We start from the raw sequence: 24508 nt of genomic DNA, 5'->3' as shown, positions 1-24508 counted from the left end.
TTGATTTACATATAAAATGAAGTTCTTGATGGATAATAGTTTTTAACTAAATACTGGATTTGAAGATGAGTTTTTTTCCAACCCGAAAAAAATGATGTGGTAGTTCTTTTAGAAAAATAAATATCTTTCTATTCTTTATTCATATGCCTTTCCAGTTTTTTGTTTTTCTATTTGAAGGGATTATCTTTTCTACTTTTTTTTTCATTTATTATAATTATGTTTTTTATATAAATAGTTATAATAATTTTTTACTCATAGTTTTAAGACCCGGCCCGGTTCAAAGCCGGAGTTTTAACTGGGTCACCGAGTCGGTCAAATCAAATTTTTAAAAAAAAATCAAAACAACGTGATTTAGTAAAAAAAAAAAAAAAGTCAACGGGTTTACAACCAAGTCTTATAGGGTCAACTCGATCACTAGGTCACACCGGATTTTTCTTTCCCTCAATTTTTTTTAACTCGGTCCAGTTTCAATCCTGGGTTGGTCGGGTCCCAAGTTAACCCGCCGGGCTAGATCAAGTTTCAAAATTATGATTTTAATAAGTGAAGATATAAATAAAAAAAAAATTAAGAGTTTTTCTATAGTGTTTTTAAATTTTCACAAGTAACAAATCTCTTTACCATACCCTCCTGTCTAGCTAGAAAGCCCCGGAAGCCTCCTTCACCCTTTCCCGGAAGCCCAAGCGCGGAGCTTGGAATGTTGTTTCGTGGTACTCCCGGTCCCCATTGGCCTGGTCGGAGAGGGACCACTCAGTGTAGTAGGTGCAGCACCACGCAATTCCTGTCTCCCCCGTCTCTTTCTTATTATTAATTTCCTGAGGAACCTTCTTAACAAAATCCCAATTAGTTTGGAAAGGAAAAGGAAAAGGTACTAAACACCCTTTCACACGCGCTTTTCCTTCATGTGCGTCTCACGCAAGTACATGCCTCAGCAAAAAGGTGTTTGTAAAATGAAAAAATCACGCTAGTAGCCCTACCACAATCTTATTGGTTGAAATAAAAAATTGGAGCTTTAATATGTAGAAACCCCGCACTTGCTATCAGATATAAAATACCCGTAAACGCTTGGAATGATCAAAGGGTAGACTTAGATTATCTCATATTTTTTTGGAGCATTATTGTACTTATATTTCAAACAAAAAAAAGGAAAAATCGTGATGAGAAGAGAGAAAAATGTATTTTTCTTAGTGTTTTTACATACCCATGTGAACACCAAAATATATATAGAGGTGGTGCTTTCAGCTTTTAAAAGTTTATCAATTATCTTTAGACATCTTTCAAGGCTTCACAATATTATCCTCGGTGTTATCGTTTCAACTGCCCTTTTGCATATATTATTATTATTTTTTTTTAATTTATGTGGAGGTATTCGAACTAACTTGTACATACTTCGACTAATCCTTATGGATCCTGAGTTAACAACCAGGTAAACCAGTGGCTATCAATATTAGCAACCACATGGCTTAAACTTGAAATCATAGAAGAAGCAAACTGTAAGCAGTACAGCAACAGAGTCACAAGAAAAAATCCTTCGAGGTCGGGAAGAAAGAGGAAAGTTAGAGGCAAACAAGAGTACCTGTAAGAAAAGAGATAAGGTGAGCACGTATAGGGTCAGGATTGGAGAGATGGACTTACATGGAAGGCTGGAGAGAAGATTTCTCTTTGGCTGACATCTAGCAAGGAGATTAATTTCAAGGCAACAACACCGTTTAGTTAAGAGAAAGGGTCAACATGCAAATCAGATCAGGATCACAGCAGGCAAGCCTCGTTTTGAATTCAAAAATTAAACTACCGGAGAGTGATAATAAAAAAGGGAGGAAAGGTTGCAAAGAGGCAGGAAATTGCTTTGTAGCAAATCACATTTACCCAAGATGCCCGGGCTATCTCGAAGCTGCCCAGAAATTTATTTAGGGTTTATCAATTTAAATTATTCTTTCAATTTTATTCCCAATTTTATCTTTAATTTTTTATTCTAATTTCCACAACTTTTATCTATAAGCTCAGGACCAATGGAAGCTACATTAAGATTCATAAAGTGAAATAAAATTTCTTTATCTTTCTTTTGATAACATTTTAGGCTCATTCCACAAACCCTATTTTTTCCTATTTTAAAAATAGATGTAGAAGGTATTTCTTCTACAATCATGGGACACAACATTACATTTCCCTTTGCAACTCAGCCCGAAACCCATGAGATCCATTCTTTGTTACACCAAGTTGTAATTCACAATGAATCCTTTCTTTGCTCACTTCAAGAGGAGGTGAAGCACATGAAGATCGAGGATGGACTTAGAAGTCCAACAATTCATATTAGCACCTTATCCTTTTCTAGAATCTTATCAAACCTAATCGGGATAATAATATTATCTTGCCATTTTCTTTTCTTCCTTTCTATTTAAGCTTGTAATTTGGAGAATAACACATCTTCAAGATTTTAGAAAAACTCCTATGTACCTATTATCTACTATCTATTCTTTGTAGCTAATATATTGTAAGAAGCCTTTTTTTTTTTTGTAAATTTTCAATAAAATTAATCAATTTTAATTATTTTAGTCATTTTTATTTAATTTTTGTGTGTTAGGTTAGAATTAATCATTAAAATAAACATATACAAAAAAATAATTAAAAGACACAATATAGTTGGGGCTGAAATAAAACCAATAATTGAGTATCACATATAAAAATTGAGTTTGAGAAATTTTAAGTTAAATCGAAGAAGAAATTGAGATAAGGGCTTAATTTGATTTAATTTGGCTAGAATTAAAATAAATTGAAAGTTCAAGGATGGGTTTGAAATAAATAGCCAAGTTATAAAACCATTTGTGGGCTTGATTGAAGAAGAAAGTTGAAATTGGGCACCAAATCAGCTTTAAAATGAAAAATCTAAAAACTAAAATCAATACAGTGAAAGAGATCAGGGATTTGTTTTAATTCGGTTAGGGATATAATTGAAATAAATTGAGACAAAAGATGTGGAATTGATAAAAGAAAAAATAGAAGAATTCGAAGAACAAGAACTAAAAAGTAAAAGGCGGTGGAAAAAAAGACGAGTTTGAAGATGGATGCCACTTTAATTAGAAAACCTAATTCTAATTAGAGAAGAAAAAGAAAAAAAACCACAACGTTTTACATGAAGTGATGCATTTTGACAAATTAAAAAAGAACAGGTTTAAAGAGAAACCCACTGATTTTTAGTCTTCCTCGAGCCATCTTTAATGTTTGTTTTCACCTTTAAATAAACACCCAATCAGAGGAAAATCCCATGATCACAATCCTGTTTTATTCCCACAAATAAGAAAAGATTGAGAGTCCAAGCCTCCGCATATTTGCTAGGAAGTTTTTTTTTTTAAATAATTTTATATAAAAATAAAATTAAAAAAAAATCTAATTTTATAAATTATCTCAAATAAAATAAATAATAATTAAAGTAATATAGATCAAATCTAATAAATAAAAAAATTTAAAAGATAATGAAATTAAATAATAATAATAATAATTACAATTTCATAAATTATTTCAAATAAAATAAGTAACAATAAAAAAAATAAAAACCAAATTTAATAGATAAAAATTTTTAATTAAAAAATGATAAGAGAAAAGCAAATAATAATTATAAAAATAAGGACCAAAGTTAATATAAAAATCAAATTAAATCAAATTTTATGAGATAAAATTAAAAAAAAAGATTCAAACAAAATATATATCAATTAAAAGTTTGAGAACCAAATTTGATATAATTAGTAAATAATATTATATTTTTAATTTTTTCACAACTTCTAAAAAATATATTCTGCTCAAAATAGAAAGAAAACACTTTTCTAGAAATCAAGTTAAATTTTTTTTTGACTGAAAAGTATTTTTTATTAATAAACATTTTTAATGGCAAATAAATATAAAAAAAATTAAAAAGTGATTTCATAAAAATTATTTTCTAGACAAACATACATCCCTAAATATAAGTAGAAGGTCAAGGCAGCAGATGAGCTAATTATAGGCAATTAAGGTAGTGCTTGGTATTATGATTGGAAAATACTTTTAAAAAAAATAAAAATTTTTTATTTTAAATTAATATATTTTAATATAGTAATATCAAAAATAATTTTTAAAAAAATAATAATTATCATATAATTAAACTCAAATAAAATGAGATATCGTGAGACTGCAAGGGTCATTGCACAAATATGAAGAGAGGAAAGGTACGGGAAAATAACAACAACAGCAATCACGTAGGCTACAGGGGAGGGGTTCTGGCAGCAACTTTCACGTAAAAAACTCCCTTTAGAAAAGCACACAAAAGGGCCTCTCTACCGAACCCACCTACAACAACAAAGCGATCCGTACACCACATGTGCCTGTTTTTTAATAAAAAAAAATTAATATTTTTCTTTTATTTGATATATTAATGTTAATTTTTTTTTAAAAAATAAATTAATATTTTAATATATTTTTAAATGAAAAACAATTGTTATTATTCAGAATATATTTAAATGATGTTTTTTCAATACAGGTGGACGACTTTTCTAGAACATGTGTTAAAATATGTTAGTGATGGTGCAAGTTGGCCCGTGGACTGAGTTTCCATTAATTTATTTTTAGACCAAACATGATTTGTGTTGCGGTAAAAGCATGAATATATGCTTCTTCGTTCGATTTGATTTTTTTATTTCTTTCCATTGAACCTAACTAATCCGGTCGATGTTGTACTTCTCTTCTTAAATGACGTTGAACGATTACAATTGTTCAGAAATAATTGATTTAGTTCTTTTATTTTTAAAGTGTATCTAATAATATGGTAATGATTAATTTTTAAATTGTTTTTCACTTATAAAATATATTAAAATATTTATTTTAATTAAAAAATAAATTTTAACATTAACATATTAAAATAATCTAAAATTACATATATATACAAACATGATTTCGATTGTATTTCCATGCATTGTTTTGGTCAGCTAAATCTTTGTGTGTTTGAAAAATATGGTTAAAATAGCATAGGTTTCAGTTTTATTTTAGCCTCGAGTTGTCTTTTATTTCAAAAAGCCCTTAAAGTGAGGCAGTGCTTTAGATATTCCTGATTTTTTTCAAAATAAATAAATAAAATAAATTATCCAGCTTAATATTCACTACTATTAAAATTAAATATTAAGATTTTTATATGATATTTACCAATATTAAAGCCAGAAACATTGAGATGAGGTGAATCTCGTTAAAGCTTGTTATATGAACCTTCTTAAATATTTGGCATAGATTCCACGAAGACAATATAAACCCAGCAATAGCATTCATGACTTGATTGACAAACAGACCCTTAGAATTGTCAATTCATCAAATAATTAGAAATAACCAAACCTTAGAATAAAGGTTTATTTAGCCTGTTTTTTTTTTTTTTTTAATTTCAAAAATTTGAATTTTTTTTTAATTTTAAATTAATATTTTTTGGTATTTTTAGATTATGTTAATGAGTTACTATCAAAATTAACTTTTTAAAAAACTAAAAATAATATTATTTTGATAAATTTTTGACTAAAAAATAATTTAAAACATAATCACAATTACAGTACTAAGTTGATCTTAATAAAAAGCAGAAAACATGGTTGTTATGTATAGAATCTGCGATAAAGTAATGAACACGATTTTGAGCTTAGTAGCTTGAGGAGGGGAGGAAAAACCATGTTCTTACAAATGTCAATTAGTCTAACTTTGGTGGTCCCTAAGAAAACCTCATGAATGGAAACTAGAGAAGACAGCACCACCTCCAAGAGAAGAGCCGAGAGCCTAAGAACATGCTAAACACGTTTCCGTGTTTTGTCGTGGATGGAACAATATCTTTTTTATATAAAAATAGTAATAGGTTACAAAAATTCAAATCCTCAATCATTAGTTTCTTTAACAATTTAAATAATATCTAACATAGAGGATTAAATTAAAAGAATAAAAAGTAAAATTTAAAAATAAAAAAATTATAGAAGATGAAATTACAAACATATGTAAAAATCAATCAAATCTAGACAAACATTCTAAATATGATCAAATCTTAGAAAGCTCGCAACCTATAAAAACCTGGATCTAGGTTTTATCAAAAAGTTTATTATAAGCCAATTTAAGAAACTTGTCAAAGCCAAAAAAGATTAAAAAAAAAAAACCTCTAGTTAAACTAGTAGCCAATCGATCAAATACATGATTTAGGACATGAGATTGGGATGATGCTATAAACATGAAAGCTTAAAAAATACCAGTAAAAAAATATTAAAAAAATACCTTAAAAAATTTTAAAGTTAACTCGGGTTAATTTTTTAGATTGAGGACCCTGGTCATAAGACTGATGTGACCCCATTAAAGGCAAACATAAAATAAAAAAAGAAGTCAGATTCATAGCCAAATACACATTGAGGGATGAAATTTTAAAAAAATAAATCAATAAAAAAACAATGCAAAACAAAAAAATCAATGAAAAGAATCAGGACTAAATTCGACATACAAATCAAATGAAATTAAATATTCAAGGATGAAATTGTAAAAATACAATCCATTAAGAAAAAGATTAAAAAATAGCAATTATAAGAAGCAAGATCAAATTTGACATAAAAATTAAATGAAAAGAAATGCCTGGGGGTGGAATTATAAAAAAAAATCAAGAAAATAATTAAAAAAAATAATAATTTAAAGAATGAAAGCCAAATTTGAAAACAAATTTCAAAAAAATAAAATGAACAGAGATGAAATAAAAAATAAAATTCAATCAGAAATAATCAATGTAAATAAAAATATTGCAAATAAGAAAAAGGGACTGAATCCAAAGAAAAAATAAATTAAAGGGCTAATATAATTTTTTGCATGACCAGCACACAATCCCAAGAAGAAAGAGAAGGAAAAGAAAAGAAAAAGAAAAAGAAAAAGGCCATTTCCAGCTAAACCCACTGAACCATCATACATGTGCCCTCCAGGGAGGAAGAGGACGCCGAGACAAATCAAATAATGTGGCGGAAGTTCCATCACAACCACCAGCATCAGTAACACGTGTCACCCAACGTCAGTGGAGTGGCTGATGTGTTGATATGTGATTTGCATACGCCAACAACTTCTTTTTTTTTATTCACACAAAACCGAAAATGCCCTCAAGACCAATCAACAATAACAAACAAACAATGAGGAAATTACTACCAAACCCCTGAATCCAAGGCTAAAAAAGTGGAATGGCATGGGTAATATGATAATTTTACTTTTCTAGTAAACATGAAAATACCAAAACATCCTTGTTTAGAAGGCATCAAATTATTTTATTCTAACGTTACATTAGTTATTTCCATGTGTATTTTAAAATATAACTACCAAAATAACTTCATTTAAATCTTAAAAGACATTTATATTATGATAAAAACACATCTCTACCTCTGAAGCAAAAACAAAAAAGAAAGTTACCAAAGAGCAATATAATAATTATACTTAAATTGTATCCTAGAAGACAATAAGAACACCTCTCAACGTGTTGATAAAGATGTGGAGATAAAGTTCTCTACACAATGAAAGATTCGTCGTTAGTTAATCTACAATTTGAACACAACAGAAGAAAGTTAGGATCCTTGGCTGCTAGTGGATCTACAATTTGAACACAACATTTATTTAACAATGATTTGTCTGGTAAGAGATTTCAGCTACAGTACTATCACATTTATTTAATTTAACAAAACTTTAGAGGTTTGGCTAAATCATTCTAGTAACACTTACCATTCATTGGATAAGTGTTTTACTTTTTTCTTTCTTGCTTTTTTTTTTTTTACCATCCAATAACCTATTTTATTTTTTATTTTATCTTTCAAATCTTTGATCTTTATAAATTTTTTTTTTATATAGAATTATCATGGTTTTATAGATTTAGTTTTTTTTTTTTTCGATTTCAGTCTCCAATATTAAATTCAATAAAGTTAAATTTTTATAGTTTTTTCTATTTGCTTTATATTGAGATATCTCAATCTCATGATCTAAGTCATCAGTTTGACATATTAACCCGAGTTGGGTGAGAACATTTTTTTACTCTTTTTTTTTTAATTTATCCTTTAACATTGAGTTGGCTGGAAATTAAGTAACACAATTTTTTTTTATTTGCTTTTTATGGGGTTATTCAAATCTCATGACACAAGACACGAGTTTGGTAGGTTCACCCGGGTTGATTCAAGTTATTTTTTTTATCATTTATTAACTGAATACTTTTTTTTAAAAAAAAATTCATCCTTCAACTTTAGGTTAATTTGGGATTGAATTTCATAATTTATTTCAATTTGTTTTTATGAGGTTATCACGATCTTATTACTTAAGTCACGGGTTCGATAGATTAACCCACTTGGACGATCTAATATGTTCACGTTTCAATGTTTAAAATAAAATAATATATGTGTAATATGTCACCAACTCAATATTTTTTTAAAATAATGTCCAATATGCATCAAATTTTGAGTTCATGATTAATATGTTTTTTTTTTTTACTAGAAAACATGTTAGCATATCTCAACAATTTTTTTTACCTTAAAAGAAATATTAAATCTAACTCTTAGTGTAGCGTAGGCTAATAATTTAGTGAAATACAAAAAACATGGGGAAAACACTATTTCTCCACCCACATAACATTGTGAATTGAAATAATATTTTTTTTTTTTAGTCATCATGTTAGCACCAATTACTTTAGGTTGATATTTTGTTATGATTACCTTTTTTTCTTTTATGGTTTTTAAGGTCTTTAAAAAAGGCCAAGTAATTGGTGCTCAATTTCATGAAAAAAAGTTTGATTTTATTGTGTGTAAGAGATGGAAAATGAGGGGACCAAAATTGAAAAAAAAAATGGTAGCCCTTTTGTATTTTTTTTTCAAATATTATGTCAACTCTTGTCCTTTTTTTTTTTTTTTTTTTACTTTCGATCATTAAATTTTTTATTTTTTATTTTATCCAACAATGTTGTGTTGATTATTTGTTTTAATTAATTTTTCATGTAGTTATCTAAATCATAAAAAAATCCCAACATTAGATTGGTGCTTGATTTCACAAAAATAATTCAATATTATTGTTTGAAAAAGATTGAAAATAAGGGGATTAAAATTAAAGCAAAGAAAACATGGAAACCCTTTAAGAAAATAATGGTGTTAACGCCTTTTTGCTTGATTTTACCTTAGGATTTTTTTCAAAAATCTTTTTTGGTCTTTTAGTCTAGAAATTAAACACTTTATTTCAAAACTTTATCTTTTTTAGATTTTACTCCCTAAGCATGAGAAATGAGAGAAAGTCTTCAAAAAACAAAAGAAAAAGAAAAAGATTGATTGGTCTGATTTCATTGGAAAAATTGCAATTAAAGAGAGATGTCTTTTCCTTTGGTAGCATATCCCGCTTAGGCTTAAAGGTATTCCCACATCCTAAGCTATATAGTGTGTCCTTGGTTAACAATATGTCTATAAAAATCAAAGAGAGATGTCTTTTTCTTATAAAGATTTTGAACTATCATCAATTAGTACTTAAAATTATATTTTTATCAAGGTTATATATCATCATTTTGCATTTGAAGTATCAATAACTCCTTAACTAAAGCATGTTTTATAATAACAAGTTTGATACTATAAGATATTTTTAATTTATGGTAAATGTTCATCTTAAATGCATGCATATCACATAAATCAAAGGATTGATTGATGAGTTCAACTACTGAAAATGAGAAGACAAAGAGAGGGTGAAGCTTAGAAAAGAGATGTTGGTTCAATTTAAACTGGAATACTATTCAGTCATTGGGTCATGTCTTGAACTTTAGATCTTGGATTTTAATTTGGTTTCTATGGCTAGAAAGCTAAGACATAGGTCTAAAATATTCATGGGAATGCAAGATTCAATTCTGCTGTTTGGAAGTCCAAATCTTAGCAATAACGGAGAAGTCCGAATATGTCCTGCAACCTAGACACTGTTCAGTGTTCAGCCCATATCTTGAGTTTTAGAAATTTAAATGACCTCAATTTTTTTTTGTTGGAAAGTTGAGACAATTTCCTAGAACTTTCATGAATCAAGTTTGTTCAAATTCTGATGTTAGCAATGACGTTTTGTTCAGACAAGAAGATAAAAATTGTCACCAAGTCAAGATGTGGCCACCCACTCAACAATTAGTCAATAAATCAATAGTTTCTAATTTTTGCCTATAAAAAGAGGCATTTGCCATGCATTTAGGCATCTTAGTTTTCAGATCAAGATCATGCTCTTTCTTTCTTTTTTTATTTGTGTTTTGTAATGTTCAAGTTTTATTCCATGTTATATTTTTATTAATATCTTGTTTATGCCTTTCATTTCCTTTACTATACTTATATAATCATGTTCTCCTTTTGTTTATTTATGTTTATCTTCTTCATAATGTTTAGCTAAGTTTATTATGTTAAGGTGAAAAGGTTTCACTAATGGTGTTAAAATAGGTATAATATAAACTCAACATGGGCTTCAATGTTTATATCCAAGAAAGTTTGTCATTAACATGTCTTATCTTTTTATCTTACTAATTCTTAATATCTTGCTTTTTAAATGGTTAATCTAGATTTGTGTTATATAACACTTGGTATAACAAATGTTTGGCACTTTCATAGCCAATCGTATGGTATAACCTACACCTGTGCTATGAAAGAAACTTGATTTGTTGTTAACATAAGTTAGCATCATGAATTCCTGACAATATTTAAAAGTTTGGTGTTACTTAAATAAGATAATTAATATGATCATGTTTAAAATTTATAATGCACTATTAAGGATAAATCATCCGATTGGAACCTCCTTTGTGTGTGGTTTCCAATTGATTAATAAAAAAAGTTTATACTATACTTATTTATAATACTATTAGTGGATCCTCTAACCTTGACATTTGTTTTTATCATTGTTGAATCTTCACATTAATTTTACATCTCAAAGTCCTCTTTAACTTATTATTATTATTATTATTATTATTATTATTATTATTATTATTATAGTTAATCTCTTTGTGGTTTAACCCTGGTTTTGCTAGGTTATTTATTACTTCAACACTCCTACACTTAGGAGAAGATATCAATCTTTTATTCGTGTCAATCATGATAAAATTTGGTGTGATGTAATTTCCATGGATATAGGACACATTATTTTAGGGAAGCCTTGGCTATATGACTTAGATGTTACCATCTTTGGATGCTCAAATTCTTTTTCATTCATTTTCCATTGTAAAAAGACTTAACTCATTGAATTACCACCAAGACCTAATAATAGTAGCAAAAAGAAGAAAAAGGTGAAAGAAAATAGGCTTAACATAATAAGTCATAAAAAGTTTGAAAAAAAAAAAGATTCGTGAAGAGTTTGTTGTGTTTACCTTAACATCCAATGAGGTTGTAGAAAATGTTTTAGATGAACCACCTGAAGAGATAAGGGAAGTGTTAAGAAAATTTTTAGATGTTTTTCTTTCTAAACTAACTGATGTTTTACCCCTTATGTATGATATTTAACACGTCATAGATTTTGTTCATGGTGTCGTATTATTGCCTTGCTATAGGGTGAACCTTAGTGAACATGTTGAATTGCAAAAACAAGTAAATGAACTGTTATAAAAAGGATTTACATGAGAGAGTTTCAACCCTTGTATAATACTTTCCTTTTTAACACTTAAGAAAGATGGATCATGAAAAATATATGTGGAAAGTTGAGTCATCAACAAGATTACTATGAAATATTGTTTTCTCATTCCTTGATCGGATGACATGTTAGATATTATGTCAAAAGCATAATTTTACCTTTAAGATTGATTACAAGAATGGGTATCTTCATATTAGAATCTGTTTGGGAGAAGAATGAAAAACTGTTTTTAAGACTAAGAAAGAATTATATAAGTGGCTAGTCCTGCCTTTTGGCCTTTCTAATCCACCAAGCAATTTTATGATGGTAATGACATAGGAGCTTAAGCCTTTTATGGGAAAATTCTTGGTGGTGTATTTTGGTAACATCCTTATTTATAGCTAAACCAAAGAAGAGCATTTAGATCACCTTATTTAAGTTTGTACCACCTTAAGAAAAGAAAGTTTGTTTACCAATGTTAAAAAGTGTTTTTTCTTCATGGATTGAGTGGTTTTTTTTAGGGTTTATAGTGTCATGTGAGGGAATCTCTACTAATCCCTAAAAAATCCAAGCGATTGTAGATTGGTTCAGGCCTAAAAATATTCATGAGGTTTTATAGTTTTCTTAGTTTTATGACTTTCTATCAACATTTCATTAAGAGATTTATCACCATTATATCTCTTATCATAGATTATTTTAAACAATGTGAGTTTTAATAGAGTAAAAGAGTTAATAAATCATTTGAGGAGGTTAAGAAGAGGATGATAGAGGCCCTAGTAATATGACTTCCCGACTTTACTAAGGTGTTTGAAATAGAATATGATGCATTGGGAGTTGGTATATATAGAATACTTAGTTAGAAACATCATTTTGTAGCTTATTTTAGTTAGAAATTTAATGAGGCCAAACAAAAGTACTCAACCTATGACAAAGAATTTTATACGGTAGTTCAGGCCTTACGCTACTGGCACCATTATTTGCTACCATATGAGCTTGTTCTTTACTCCGACCATGAGACTATTCGTTATCTCAACTCCCAAAAGAAGCTCAACTATAGGAATGGTTATTGAGTTGAGTATTTGCAAGCCTATTCATTTCTATTAAAACATAAACTTGGAATGGAAAATAAAGCGGCAGATGCCTTGAGTTGTTGGGTAACATTGTTATCCATTATAAGTGTTGAAGTTACTAGATTTAAGAGACTTAAATAGGAGTATCAATCTTACCAAAAGTTGAAGAAATATATATGACATCGATATATAAGAGTAATCATGTTGTAGATGGTTATTATCTTTAGAAAAGATATTTGTTTTGGGATAATAAACTTTATAACCTGAAGACATCAGAACTTGATTTTTTTGGTGTGGGGGATTCATTTTAGAGGTCTTTCAATATACTTTGGAAGAAATAAAACCATTGAAGGGGTGAGAGGTCATTTTCTTTGGCCTAGCTTAAAAATATATGTAGCTAAGTTGGCAGGTTAATGCCAAGCATATCAACTACCTAAGCATAGAAAAAAAAAACATTGGCTTTTAAACCCTTTTCCCTATTCTTATTTGCCTTTGACAAGATGTAAGTATAGATTTTATGCTTGAGCTTTCACATACGACTTGAGAATTTCTCTAAGATGACCCATTTTATCCTCTAAGACCATAGATGCTTCTAGAGTTGCGAAACTATATTTTGACAAGATTGTCAAGTTATATGGTCTTCCCTAAACTATAGTATCAAATAGGGATGTTAGATTTATGAGTTATCCATGGAAAACCCTTTGGCATATGGTAGAGATTGTTGTAACCCAATTTTGGACTCACCAAGATTTTCTTGAATGTTATTTTATTTATATTATTATTTATAAAAATAAAAAAAAATCAATTTCTTTTTCAAAAATAAAAAATAAAAAATAAAAAATAAAGGTTGACAATGTGGAGAAAGGAAATCGGGGAATCAAGCTGCAATTTTGGAGGAAGTTCAAGGCCTAATTGTACATTATTGTGCCAAAAAAATGAAGAAAAAATGCAAATTCAAGGTCAAATTAAATGATTATTGGATGAATTTGCATAAAAATTAAGTTCAATGACATAATTAATTTTTTTTTAATGGGCCAATTTGATTTAATCATGGGCCAAATTAAATTTTAATTATGTTTAAGAATTAATTTGGGTCCAATTGAAGGATTTAATTAAGTGCAAGGACTTAATTATACTTTAAATGGGTCAAATTAATTTTATTTGGGGCTTAATTGGTAAAAAAATTAAGTTTGGGAGTTTAATTTGGGCTTAATTGAGAAAATCCGAATTTTAAAGGACCACATTTAATTTTTACCAAGTTAATGAGGGGGTTAATTGCATTAAATAAAAAGGTTTAGGGTCAATTAGGGCTCAATTGAAAGAGAGAGGACTGAAATGAACTTTGACCAAAAATCACTGTTCATTATCTTCTTTATTTTTTTCTGAAAAGCTGGTGTGGTTGACTACTTTGCAGCTGCATTTAATGTACCTAACGTCCACCAAATTTAACAAATCTTAGACCAAAATGATCCTTTGCAGTTTTTCTACAACCCCATGTGATCAAGTTGGGCTAAATGACAATATATTAGCACTGGTGACAGCCTAAAGAGGCCTACTCAATCAGCTTTTGTCTGCAGATTTTATTTTTTTTCTAGGAAAAAGCTGGTCTGGTTGATTACTTTGCAGCTGCATTTAATGTACCTAATGTCCATAGAATTTAACAAATCTTATATGAAACGGATCCTATGCATTTGTTCTACAACCCCATGTGATCAGGTTGGGCTAAATGACAATATATTAGCACTGGTGACAGCCTAAAGAGGCCTACTCAATCAGCTTTTGTCTGCAGATTTTCAACTCATGATACCTACTTTGAGCCAATGGTTGTGATCCTTCCCAATTGAATCAAGGGCTTAAATTTTTCCTCAATGCAGACAAGATTTCCCTCTTCCACCGCCTATAAATAGAGGTGGATTTCATGGCCTAAAAAAAAAGAGAAAATTGGGTCCAAAGTCAGCCAAAAAACCTGTTTTTCTGCCGATTTCTGCACATTTACTCTTTCTTTCTCTCTCCACCGTGACTTTCAGCCACCACCATCCTCATCACCGGTGTTCCCACCATTATCTCCACCACAGTCAGCCAACGCAACCACCAGCCGACCACCAAGAGCCACCGTCGTTTTCTCTCTCTTCACTGCAGCCCCTCCCGCGCGTTTTTTTTTCTTCCTCTTCTTCTTCCTTCCTCTGCCACAGGAAGCCGACGCCATCACCAGCTCCACCGTTGCAACCACTGGCAGCACACCTTCCTCAGCCAGAATAGTGACGGCAGCCACGACCCTTCAGCCAGGTAAGCCACTCTTCTTACCCTTCTTCTTTTTTTTCTTCGTCGCTGTTGTTGTTTTTGCAGGAACAGAGGACGTGAATTATAATTCACGTCCACTGTTCATGCAGTGGACTTTTTTTTTATTTTTTATTTTTTATTTTAAAAAAAAAAAAAAATTTCAAAAAAAAAATCATTTTAAAAAATTTATGATTTTTCTCAAATATTTTCTACCAATTGTTTGCATAATATCGGGTTGTATATTTACATTGTAAAATACAAATCCAGTATTAAAATACCCGGTTTTCTCCGAATTTTTTTTTTTAAAAAAATAAAATTCAAAACAATCATTTCAAAAAAAAAATGTGATTTTCTCGCATAGTTTTCTACCAATATTTTAGACGAGTTTCCTATTTTTAGGAACTGATGTCTTTTTTTTAACGTCTCTTATGAACGTTGTTTGTCGACATGTCTCTTTTTATAGAAAAGGACCGATGTCAAAATAAAATAAAATAAAATAAAGTTTAAATACCAAACAAATATGGATTATATTCATAATTTTATTTTATTTTTTTGTAACTCAGACGTAAATCTCCTTTTTAGGGTCAAACGTCAATATTTTAGACAAGTCTTCTATTTTTAGGGACTGACGTCATTTTTTTAACGCGTCTCCTATTTTTAGGGACCGACGTTAACTATTTAAAACAAATGAAATTGCAAATAAGTTCAAAATATAATAGCATTTAAATCAAATAAAAAACACACAAGTAAGGGTAACCTTTCTTTTGAAAGGATGTTTTAAGGGTGGTGTCTACCTTCCCTTAATCATAACTAACCCAGTACCCGAATCTCTGGGACCAGTGTCTAATTTGGGATCTCTAGTTCCCTCAAATTACTAGATGGCGACTCCAATAAATTTTTCATTTCCCCAATAAAAATAAAAAAAATCTTTTTGTTAAATAAACAAAAATGATGTGGAGTCGTCGCCCGACGTCGTATATCGACAGAATGGCGACTCCACTGGGGACTAGGGTTGAACCAACTGCTTGTGTGTGTTTTTTCATTTGTTTTTTTTTATTGCTGTTTATTTTTGAGCATTTATTTTATGCGATATTTATTGTCAATCATTTCAATTTTTTAGATTTTGCACATGCATGCATGTTATTTATTTGTGTATTCACACACTTCACGGTGAACCCATAAAAGCTTTGGACCCGAGCTCGTCCTTTTTAAGATTAGAAAAGAAAGATTCAGGTGGCAAGTGTGACTTATGTCCACTGATGCTCATTTGGACTTTCGCTTGGATTGTAACTCACCCTATGCAACGGGTATTGTGGAATTTTCTTCCCATACTCATGTTGTATAAGGTTAAGAGGCTGATTACCCCATGGGTAATTCGGGCAATCTAAGAACCAAAGAAAATTTTTAAGATTAGAATCAACTGAGCCAAACCCTATGAGCTAGATCTTATCAATTAGGATATACCTTTAGGACACAAACAAATATCAATGCATTAACATACATATTCATATACATTTCCTATTCTCATTAAATCTCCACCGATCCTTATAGGAAGTGTGAGATGGAAAAGCCCATTACTATTGAGGAATTTTTGACCAGATCAGAATTGAATCAATATGATGAAGGGGATTGTTTGCCATCCAAGTTTGAGTCTCAATTGCCAGAACATGTTAAATTAGATGACAAGCCACTTGGTACAGGACAGTTGCTAGATTGTTGGGAAAAGTTATCCTCTCATGATCAAATCGATTTTCAAAAACAATACGGGGATCTATCACATTTACTGAAAATTAGGGTCCAGCATGCTTGTTTTCAAGCCATGATAGGGTTTTGGGATCCAGAATATCGGTGCTTCACTTTTGATACTGTGGATATGACTCCTACTATCGAGGAGTATGATGCCCTATTAGATTGTCCCAAGTCAGAAAAGGTGTACTTTTACACACATACAGAGCATGCACCTTCTAATTTTGCTTGGATTACTCAAATAGACTATCAACTAGCAAAAGCACAGGCGACTAAACTAGGAAATAACCAGGGTTGGTTTTGGAATGTACTAGAAGCCATATTCAACAGGAGATTACGCGATGAGAGCAACGAAATTCGACTGAGAATTTTGGCCTTAGGCATATATGGTTTGGTTCTTTTCCCATCTGCCGAGGGAATGATCGATTTTGAGGCTGTTAATGTATTTAAAAGTGTGGTGACCCTTAAAATCAACCCTGCTGCAGCGATATTGGCAGAAACCTTCTCATCCTTAAATTATTGTAGAAAAGCTGGAAGGGGTCGTTTAAGATGTTGTTTACAGTTGTTGTTTGTCTGGACTGTGAGTCATATGATTGAGGGGAAGATTTCAGGTTTGATCGGTACCCCATGACATCTTTATTCTAAGCTGGAGAATTTCACTGAAAAACATTTGCATGAAGTAGGAAGATCCACATGGGAATCAATGTTTCGAAGTTTAAGTAAATCTCAGTTTCATTGGAGGAGTCGATACTCTTACTTCAAATCTTATCTGGCATACTGTGGTGAGTACCCATGGGTTCCGTTGATAGGAGCCCGTTGCTGTATTAGTTATTGTCCCAACATGGTTTTGCGACAATTTGGATTTGAGCAGTTTATTCCAAGGACTACCGAACTGGCAACATTTTATGAAGATTTCAAGACCTCGAAGAAATTATTAGAGTCAGTGAGGAAGGCATGGAAACATCCTGGTAGGGTTACTTCTGCTAAGAGAGTAGAAGGAAAAACAACTAAAGGGTATCCGATATGGCAAAAGACTAGAGGGAAAGGGTACAGAGTCCCTCCTTTTGAAGGGCCACCGAGGTCTTTGATTCAGTCTGCTGAAGACATATACGAAGAAGTTCGCGCCCAACAAGAATCTTACAACCTAAGTTTGAATGCTGAAGTGGAAGAGTTAGGGGCTAAAAGAAGAAGGTTAGAATCTAATCTAATCACTCAAGAAAAAGCTTTGGCTAACACAAGAAAAGAAAAGGATGATTTGTTAGCTCAACTACAACAACAACAACTTAAGTTTCAGCAACTACAAGAAAAATATGTACTTTTGTCAGAGGATAAGAAGAGGCAAGATGTTAGCATGAAGAGATGGATTGGAAGAGCATCAAAAGCTGAGGAAATGGTATTGAAGTTGGAAGAGACAAATGAATCACTCCAGGAGCAGTGCCGAAGTCAAGATATAATAATTGCCAATTTAGATGAGCGGGTGGATCATTTGCTTTCTATTGAGCAGACCTTATTATCAGAAAAAGAAAATGCAGAAAGAGAAGTAGAATGTTGGGCTTCTGAAGCTATGCGCTATCATGTACAAGCAGATGATGCCAAGAATTATGCTTTAGGATTAAGAGGTATAGCCCAACAAATAGCAGACGGTGATCCAATGACTAGAAATGAATTCCATCGGTTTTTTAGGTTGATCAGAGATGGAATTAATGAGATCTCAGCATATGACGGTCCAAGGCTTTGGAAAGATTGAGTCTGTTGTAATTGTAATATTGTAAAATAATGAGAAATGCTTATTTTGATTCTGATTTATGGCATCAAATTTCTCCCCTAAATCGGTTCAAGTCCCTGTAGGTTTGGAGTCCTCAGTGAGAACTTTTTTTTAAGAGAATCTGATCTGGTTTGTTCCTTATCATAAGTTAAAAGAAAATTTAAAACCAATAACAAACATGCATAAACCATATGGCATTTTGCACCCATTTGTGCATTTCATTTAGTTTACTTGCATTCATCCAGGTTGAAATATAGGTCCCCCAAGAGGCCATAAAATTCATTACACTCGACTACGAAGGAAGATAATGGAGAATGAAGAAAGAGCCCAACTAGAGGCTTATTATCAAAGAGAGTTAGAGAACATGAAAAACGATATAGCACGACTTACAAGTCTACTCGAGCAGACCCTAGTATCCAAGTCTGGGGAAGGTACCTCTACCCAGCCGGCAGTTGCAACTCCATCTATATCTATGCCATCAGCCCCCTTTGTATTCCCGCCTCAAAATTTAGGGGCAAATCCCTCTTCATTTGAACAACAGTTCACTGCCAATGTTCCACCAGCACAAGTGCCAGTTACTGTAAACCTGGCAACTGATGGCCCACAAAGGATGAAATTCTCTGAAAATGTCGATTATGATAAATTGACTGCTCTAGAAGAGAGATTGAAGGCAGTCGAAGGGGCAGACTTATATGATCCTGTTTATGCTGCAGAAATGTGTTTAGTTCCAAATGTAGTTGTACCCAAGGAATTTAGGGTACCAGAATTCATCAAGTATACTGGAACTGAATGCCCAATCACTCATCTTAAATCTTATTGCAATAAGATGGTAGAAGTAGTGAATGATGAGAAACTTCTCATCCATTTCTTTCAAGACAGTCTTTCTGGATCGGCATTAAGCTGGTATACAAGGCTGGATAACACCAAGATCAGAAAGTGGAAAGATTTGGTAAAAGCCTTTGTGGAGCAGTATAAATTCAACATGGAGGTAGCCCCGGACAGGTCAAGCTTGTTAATCATGGAAAAGGGCAGCAAAGAGACTGTAAGAGAATACGCTTTGAGATGGCGTGAAAAAGCATCTCATGTGCAACCCTCTTTGTTAGAAAAAGAAATGGTCACTCTTTTTTCTAACACTTTTAAATCTCCCTACTTTGAACACCTGGTGGGTAGTTCAGCTCAACATTTCTATGATGCTGTAACTATTGCTGAGAGAATAGAACAAGCGATAAGAGCGGGGAGAATGTCAGAGCCTACTGAGAAGAAAGGCTTTACTGGGAAAAAGAAGGATTCCGAGGTGAACAACGTGGAAGGAATGTACAAGGGTAAGAAAACAAATTACCACCATTATAACTTCCAAATGCCTACCCAACAAGTTGCAAGTGTAAACTTCACTAAACCTTTCCCTACCAACCAAGAAAACCAACCACATGACCAACAAAGTAACCAGATCGTTAATCCTCCAAGAAGGAATTTTCAAAGAACCCAAGAACGACTGCCACCATTACCACTTCCTTTGGGAGAAATGTACTCAAAGTTATTGAGTATTGGGCAAGTAGCTCTCGTTCCTTTAACCCCACTGTAACCTCCATACCCAAATTGGTATAAGCCAGATCTGAAATGTGAATATCATGCTGGCATTGCTGGGCATAACATTGAAAACTGTAATGCATTCAAAAACAAGCTTCTGCAATTGATAAAGGCTGGATGGATAACTTTTGATGATGCACCGAATGTGAAATCCAATCCTTTGCCCAATCATGCTGCAAGTGGTGGAGGAGTGAATGCTGTAGGAATTGAGGGTAAAAAGGAAAGCGTTTTGAAAGTTTCCATGGAAAGATTGTATGATATGCTGGTACAGTCTGGATATTTATCTGAGTTTGAACCAGTGATGAATGAAAATAATTATTGTAAGTTTCATGGCAAGGTGGGACATCACATTGATGATTGTGAAGAATTTCACCACGAAGTGAAAAGGATGCTGACTTTCGGCATGTTAAGGATAGAGAGTGAAGAAGAGAGCAGTGAAGTTGGGATGATAGGCCATCAGGAGACAAAAATGGAAGTTTGTAGACTCCAACCAACTGTGGGTGGTCCACCAAAACTAATCCTGACCAAGCCTGTATGCACAAACAGTGAAAGTTATGGCTCAATGCCTTATGGGTATTCTTTCAACATTAAGAACCCTACTCCCATCTTTCACCCTGAAATCGGTGGTTTAACTCGAAGTGGTCGGTGTTTTACACCAGAAGAATTAGAGAGGCAGAGGAAAGCTAAAGGAAAAGAAATAGTTGATGCTTTTAAAGGCATGGGAGTGAACAAACCTATAAGTGAAGATGAGTCCAATGAATTTCTGAAGTTGATGAAGCATAGTGAGTATAGTGTGGTGGATCAGTTGAAGAAAACTCCTGCTAGAATCTCTTTAATGTCACTTATCTTGAGTTCTGAGTTACACCGTAAGGCATTGCAAAAGGTGTTGAATGAAGCATATGTGCCGCAGGATATTACTCAAGATACGATGGAACATTTGGTGGGAAGAATTCAAGCATCCAATTACTTATACTTCACAGAAGATGAGCTAGGCCCGGAAGGGACTGGGCATAACAAGCCTTTGTACATCACCGTGAAATGTAAGGACTATTTGATCGGTAAAGTGCTTGTGGATAATGGTTCAGCGTTGAACGTGCTACCAAGTCATATATTAGATGAGATGCCAATTGATGTTACTTACATGAGACCAAGCACGATGACAGCTAGAGCATATGATGGTTCCCCTAGACAGGTGATAGGGACCATTGACATTGAATTGTTTATAGGGCCTCAGATGTTTCTGATAACATTACAAGTGATGGACATCCATCCTTCGTATAGCATGTTATTGGGAAGGCCATGGATACACGCCGCTGGGGCTGTGACATCATCTCTACACCAATGTTTGAAGTATATTATCAATGGTACTCTAGTAAAAGTTAAGGCAGAAGAAACCTTGTCCATGATAAGGAATGTGTCGGTCCCTTATATTGAAGCAGAAGATTGCAAAGATGGAAATCTCCATGCCTTCGAGGTTGTGAACACTGAATGGGTACCAGAGAATACGGTGTTAAGAAGACCAATGATTTCTCATACTGCCAGAATGATAGCTAAGTGCTTTTTGAAACATGGGCTACCATTCCAGAATGATCCAAGTGCTGGAAATCTCAAGAGAGTCAACATAATGAAAATTAAGGCTGTTGATCAGAGGTTTGGGCTTGGCTTTAAGCCTAAGAAAGATGATTACCAGAGAGCTACTAGGATTAAGCGAGAAAGAAGGTTGGCCAGAATAGAAGGAAGGAAGCCAGAAGAAGAAGACATTGTAATCCCACCTATCCATGTTTCTTTCCCAAAGTCAGCGTATGAGATGAAACCTGAAAACATGATGGAAGTCTTGGGGCAGAAACTAGCTTTCATGGACATCAACAATGTAGAGGAAGGTGAAGGAAAAGACTGGAATTCTGATGATGAGCCAAAAACAGCAAAAGAAGATGAACTATTACCTCAGTTAACTGTCCACTCTCTAGAGGAGGCTCCAACCAACACCTTTGTGCGAAAGCTTGTTGTTGACGAAGTATTCCATAATTGGGAGATTGAAGAAGCCCCATTTGTTTTCAAGAAGTAATGAATAAGCGTCTGCTTATATTTGCTCTTATGTACTTTGTGTGCTTTGCTTTGGAGTTTGCTTTGTGTTTTTGTACCTAGTTGGAAATCTTGGTTCAAGATGTCAACATAAGGTCTTTTCATAATTATTGAGTCAGCTTTTAAAATATTATTGAGATCTTGCATTTTCTTCAACAATTGTTATCTTTTTTGTTTTGTTTGGCTACAAGATACGCATTTACACAAAACACCTTCCGCTTTCAGGAATTCTGAAAGCGAATCCTCCATAAATCCACAAACATATTGCATTGAAAATGAATGGCCAAACTTTGATAAGGATGTGATTGCAACGGACGAAGAGGAATGGAATGAAGATTATATGAAAGAGTTTACTAGACAGGTAGACAGTCTGAGCATGCTTGGAAACCTGCAAAAGAAGAATTAGAGGTGATAAATATAGGCACCGAGCAAGATAGAAGAGAGCTAAAGATCGGAACTTTGATTACTAACAGAAGAAAGATGTTGTTTAACCTCACTACTACGAGAGTATGTGGATGTGTTTGCCTGGTCTTATGCAGATATGCCTGGTTTAGACATTGATATTGTAGTACACAGATTGCCTTTGATAGAAGGATGTAAACCTGTCAAGCAGAAATTGAGAAGAACTCGCCCGGATATTCTACTCAAGGTCAAGGCCGAGATAAAGAAGCAGTGGGATGCTGGTTTTCTAGAAGTCGTTAAATACCCTCAATGGGTATCGAACATAGTGGTAGTACCAAAGAAGGATGACAAAATCAGAGTATGTGTGGACTTCAGGGATCTAAACAAAGCTAGTCCAAAGGATAATTTCCCTTTGCCTCATATAGACGTCTTGGTAGACAATGCTGCTAGAACTCAACTTATTCCTTCATGGACGGATTCTCCGGGTATAACCAGATTAAAAATGGCTGAAGAAGATAAAGAGAAGACCACTTTTGTCACACCATGGGGAACATTTTGCTACAAAGTGATGCCATTCGGGTTAAAGAATGCTGGAGCCACATACCAAAGGGCAATGGTGACACTTTTTCATGATATGATACACAAAGAGATTGAAGTGTATGTGGATGACATGATTGCCAAGTCTACGAATGAAGAAGATCACGTTCAGATTCTAAGAAAATTATTTCATAGACTGAGGAAGTATCAGTTGAAATTGAATCCTGCAAAATGCTCATTTGGGGTGAAGTCTGGAAAGTTGCTAGGGTTTGTGATAAGTAATAAAGGAATAGAGGTCGATCCTGATAAACTGAAAGCAATTCAAGCAATGCCAGCTCCTAAAACCGAAAAAGAAGTAAGAGGTTTCTTGGGACGTTTGAATTACATTGCACGATTCATATCTCAGTTAACAGCAACATGTGAGCCAATTTTTCGATTGCTTCGAAAAAAGAATCCTGGTACTTGGGACAAAGATTGTCAAGAAGCTTTTGATAAAATAAAGCAATACCTACAAAATCCACCTTTGTTAATGCCGCCTGTGCCTGGAAGACCTTTGATCTTGTATTTGACAGTAACTGAGGAAGCAATGGGTTGTGTGTTAGGACAACATGATGAGTCTGGAAGAAAAGAGCAAGCTATCTATTATCTGAGCAAGAAGTTTACAGATTGTGAATCCAGATATACTATGATTGAGAGGCTGTGTTGTGCTCTTGTATGGAGCACGAAGCGTCTTCGACGGTATATGTTGTATTATACCACTTGGTTGATCTCAAAAATGGATCCTCTTAAATACATCTTTGAGAAACCTTACTTATCAAGCCGAATAGCAAGGTGGCAAGTAATGTTGGCCGAGTATGACATTGTAATACAAGACAAGAAAATCTGTAAAAGGAAGTGTAATTGCTGATCATTTGGCAGATAATGCTATCAAAGATTATGAGCCTTTGAAATTTGACTTCCCGGATGAGGATGTATTGATAGTAGAAGAAGACAAAGAGAAGAATGATTGGTGGATTATGTATTTTGATGGGGCAGTGAATGTATCTGGCAATGGAGCAGGCGCTGTGATAATCTCACCTGACCAGAAGCAATATCCATCTCAATCAAACTACAATTTGAATGTACTAACAATACTGCTGAATATGAGGCTTGTATCCTTGGGTTGGAAGCTGCTTTAGAGATGAAAATAAAGAAGCTGGATGTCTATGGGGATTCAATGTTAATAATCTGTCAAGTGAAAGGCGAATGGCAGACTAAAGAAGAAAAATTGATCCATATCAACAATATCTCTCAAAACTGACTGAGGGCTTTGATGAGATAGATTTTACCCATATGGGAAGAGACAAAAAACCAGTTTGCTGATGCTTTGGCAACTTTAGCTTCTATGGCCAAAATTGATTTCGGAATTAAGGTACAACCAATCCACATTGAGATTAAAAATTTTCCAGCTCAT

The 24508-nt window shown here is 32.9% G+C and overlaps 1 protein-coding gene across 1 annotated transcript; it reads left to right on the top strand.

Annotated features, from left to right (window-relative positions):
- Window positions 1-18754: 18754 nt before the first annotated feature.
- Window positions 18755-24233, top strand: LOC140955249 (uncharacterized). The gene is made up of 8 exons (XM_073407350.1): window positions 18755-19221; window positions 19327-19514; window positions 19623-19769; window positions 20058-22095; window positions 22342-22484; window positions 22656-23134; window positions 23306-23939; window positions 23974-24233. Exons 1-8 carry the CDS (start codon window positions 18755-18757, stop codon window positions 24231-24233), a joined length of 4356 nt encoding a protein of 1451 aa, XP_073263451.1.
- Window positions 24234-24508: the final 275 nt, after the last annotated feature.

Source organism: Populus alba, chromosome 1 (genome assembly GCF_005239225.2).
Source record: "Populus alba chromosome 1, ASM523922v2, whole genome shotgun sequence".
NCBI lineage: Eukaryota > Viridiplantae > Streptophyta > Magnoliopsida > Malpighiales > Salicaceae > Populus > Populus alba.
Note: the sequence above shows the minus strand (reverse complement) of the source record. Positions and strands in the feature narration are given on the sequence as shown.

Excerpts from the sequence above, each read along its gene's own strand:
- LOC140955249 (XM_073407350.1), top strand. The coding sequence starts at position 18,755 with ATGGAGAATGAAGAAAGAGCCCAACTAGAGGCTTATTATCAAAGAGAG. Across the intron at positions 19,770-20,057 it reads CGTGGAAGGAATGTACAAGG|ATCTGAAATGTGAATATCAT; the intron begins GTAAGAAAACAA and ends GGTATAAGCCAG. Across the intron at positions 23,940-23,973 it reads AATACAAGACAAGAAAATCT|ATAATGCTATCAAAGATTAT; the intron begins GTAAAAGGAAGT and ends ATCATTTGGCAG.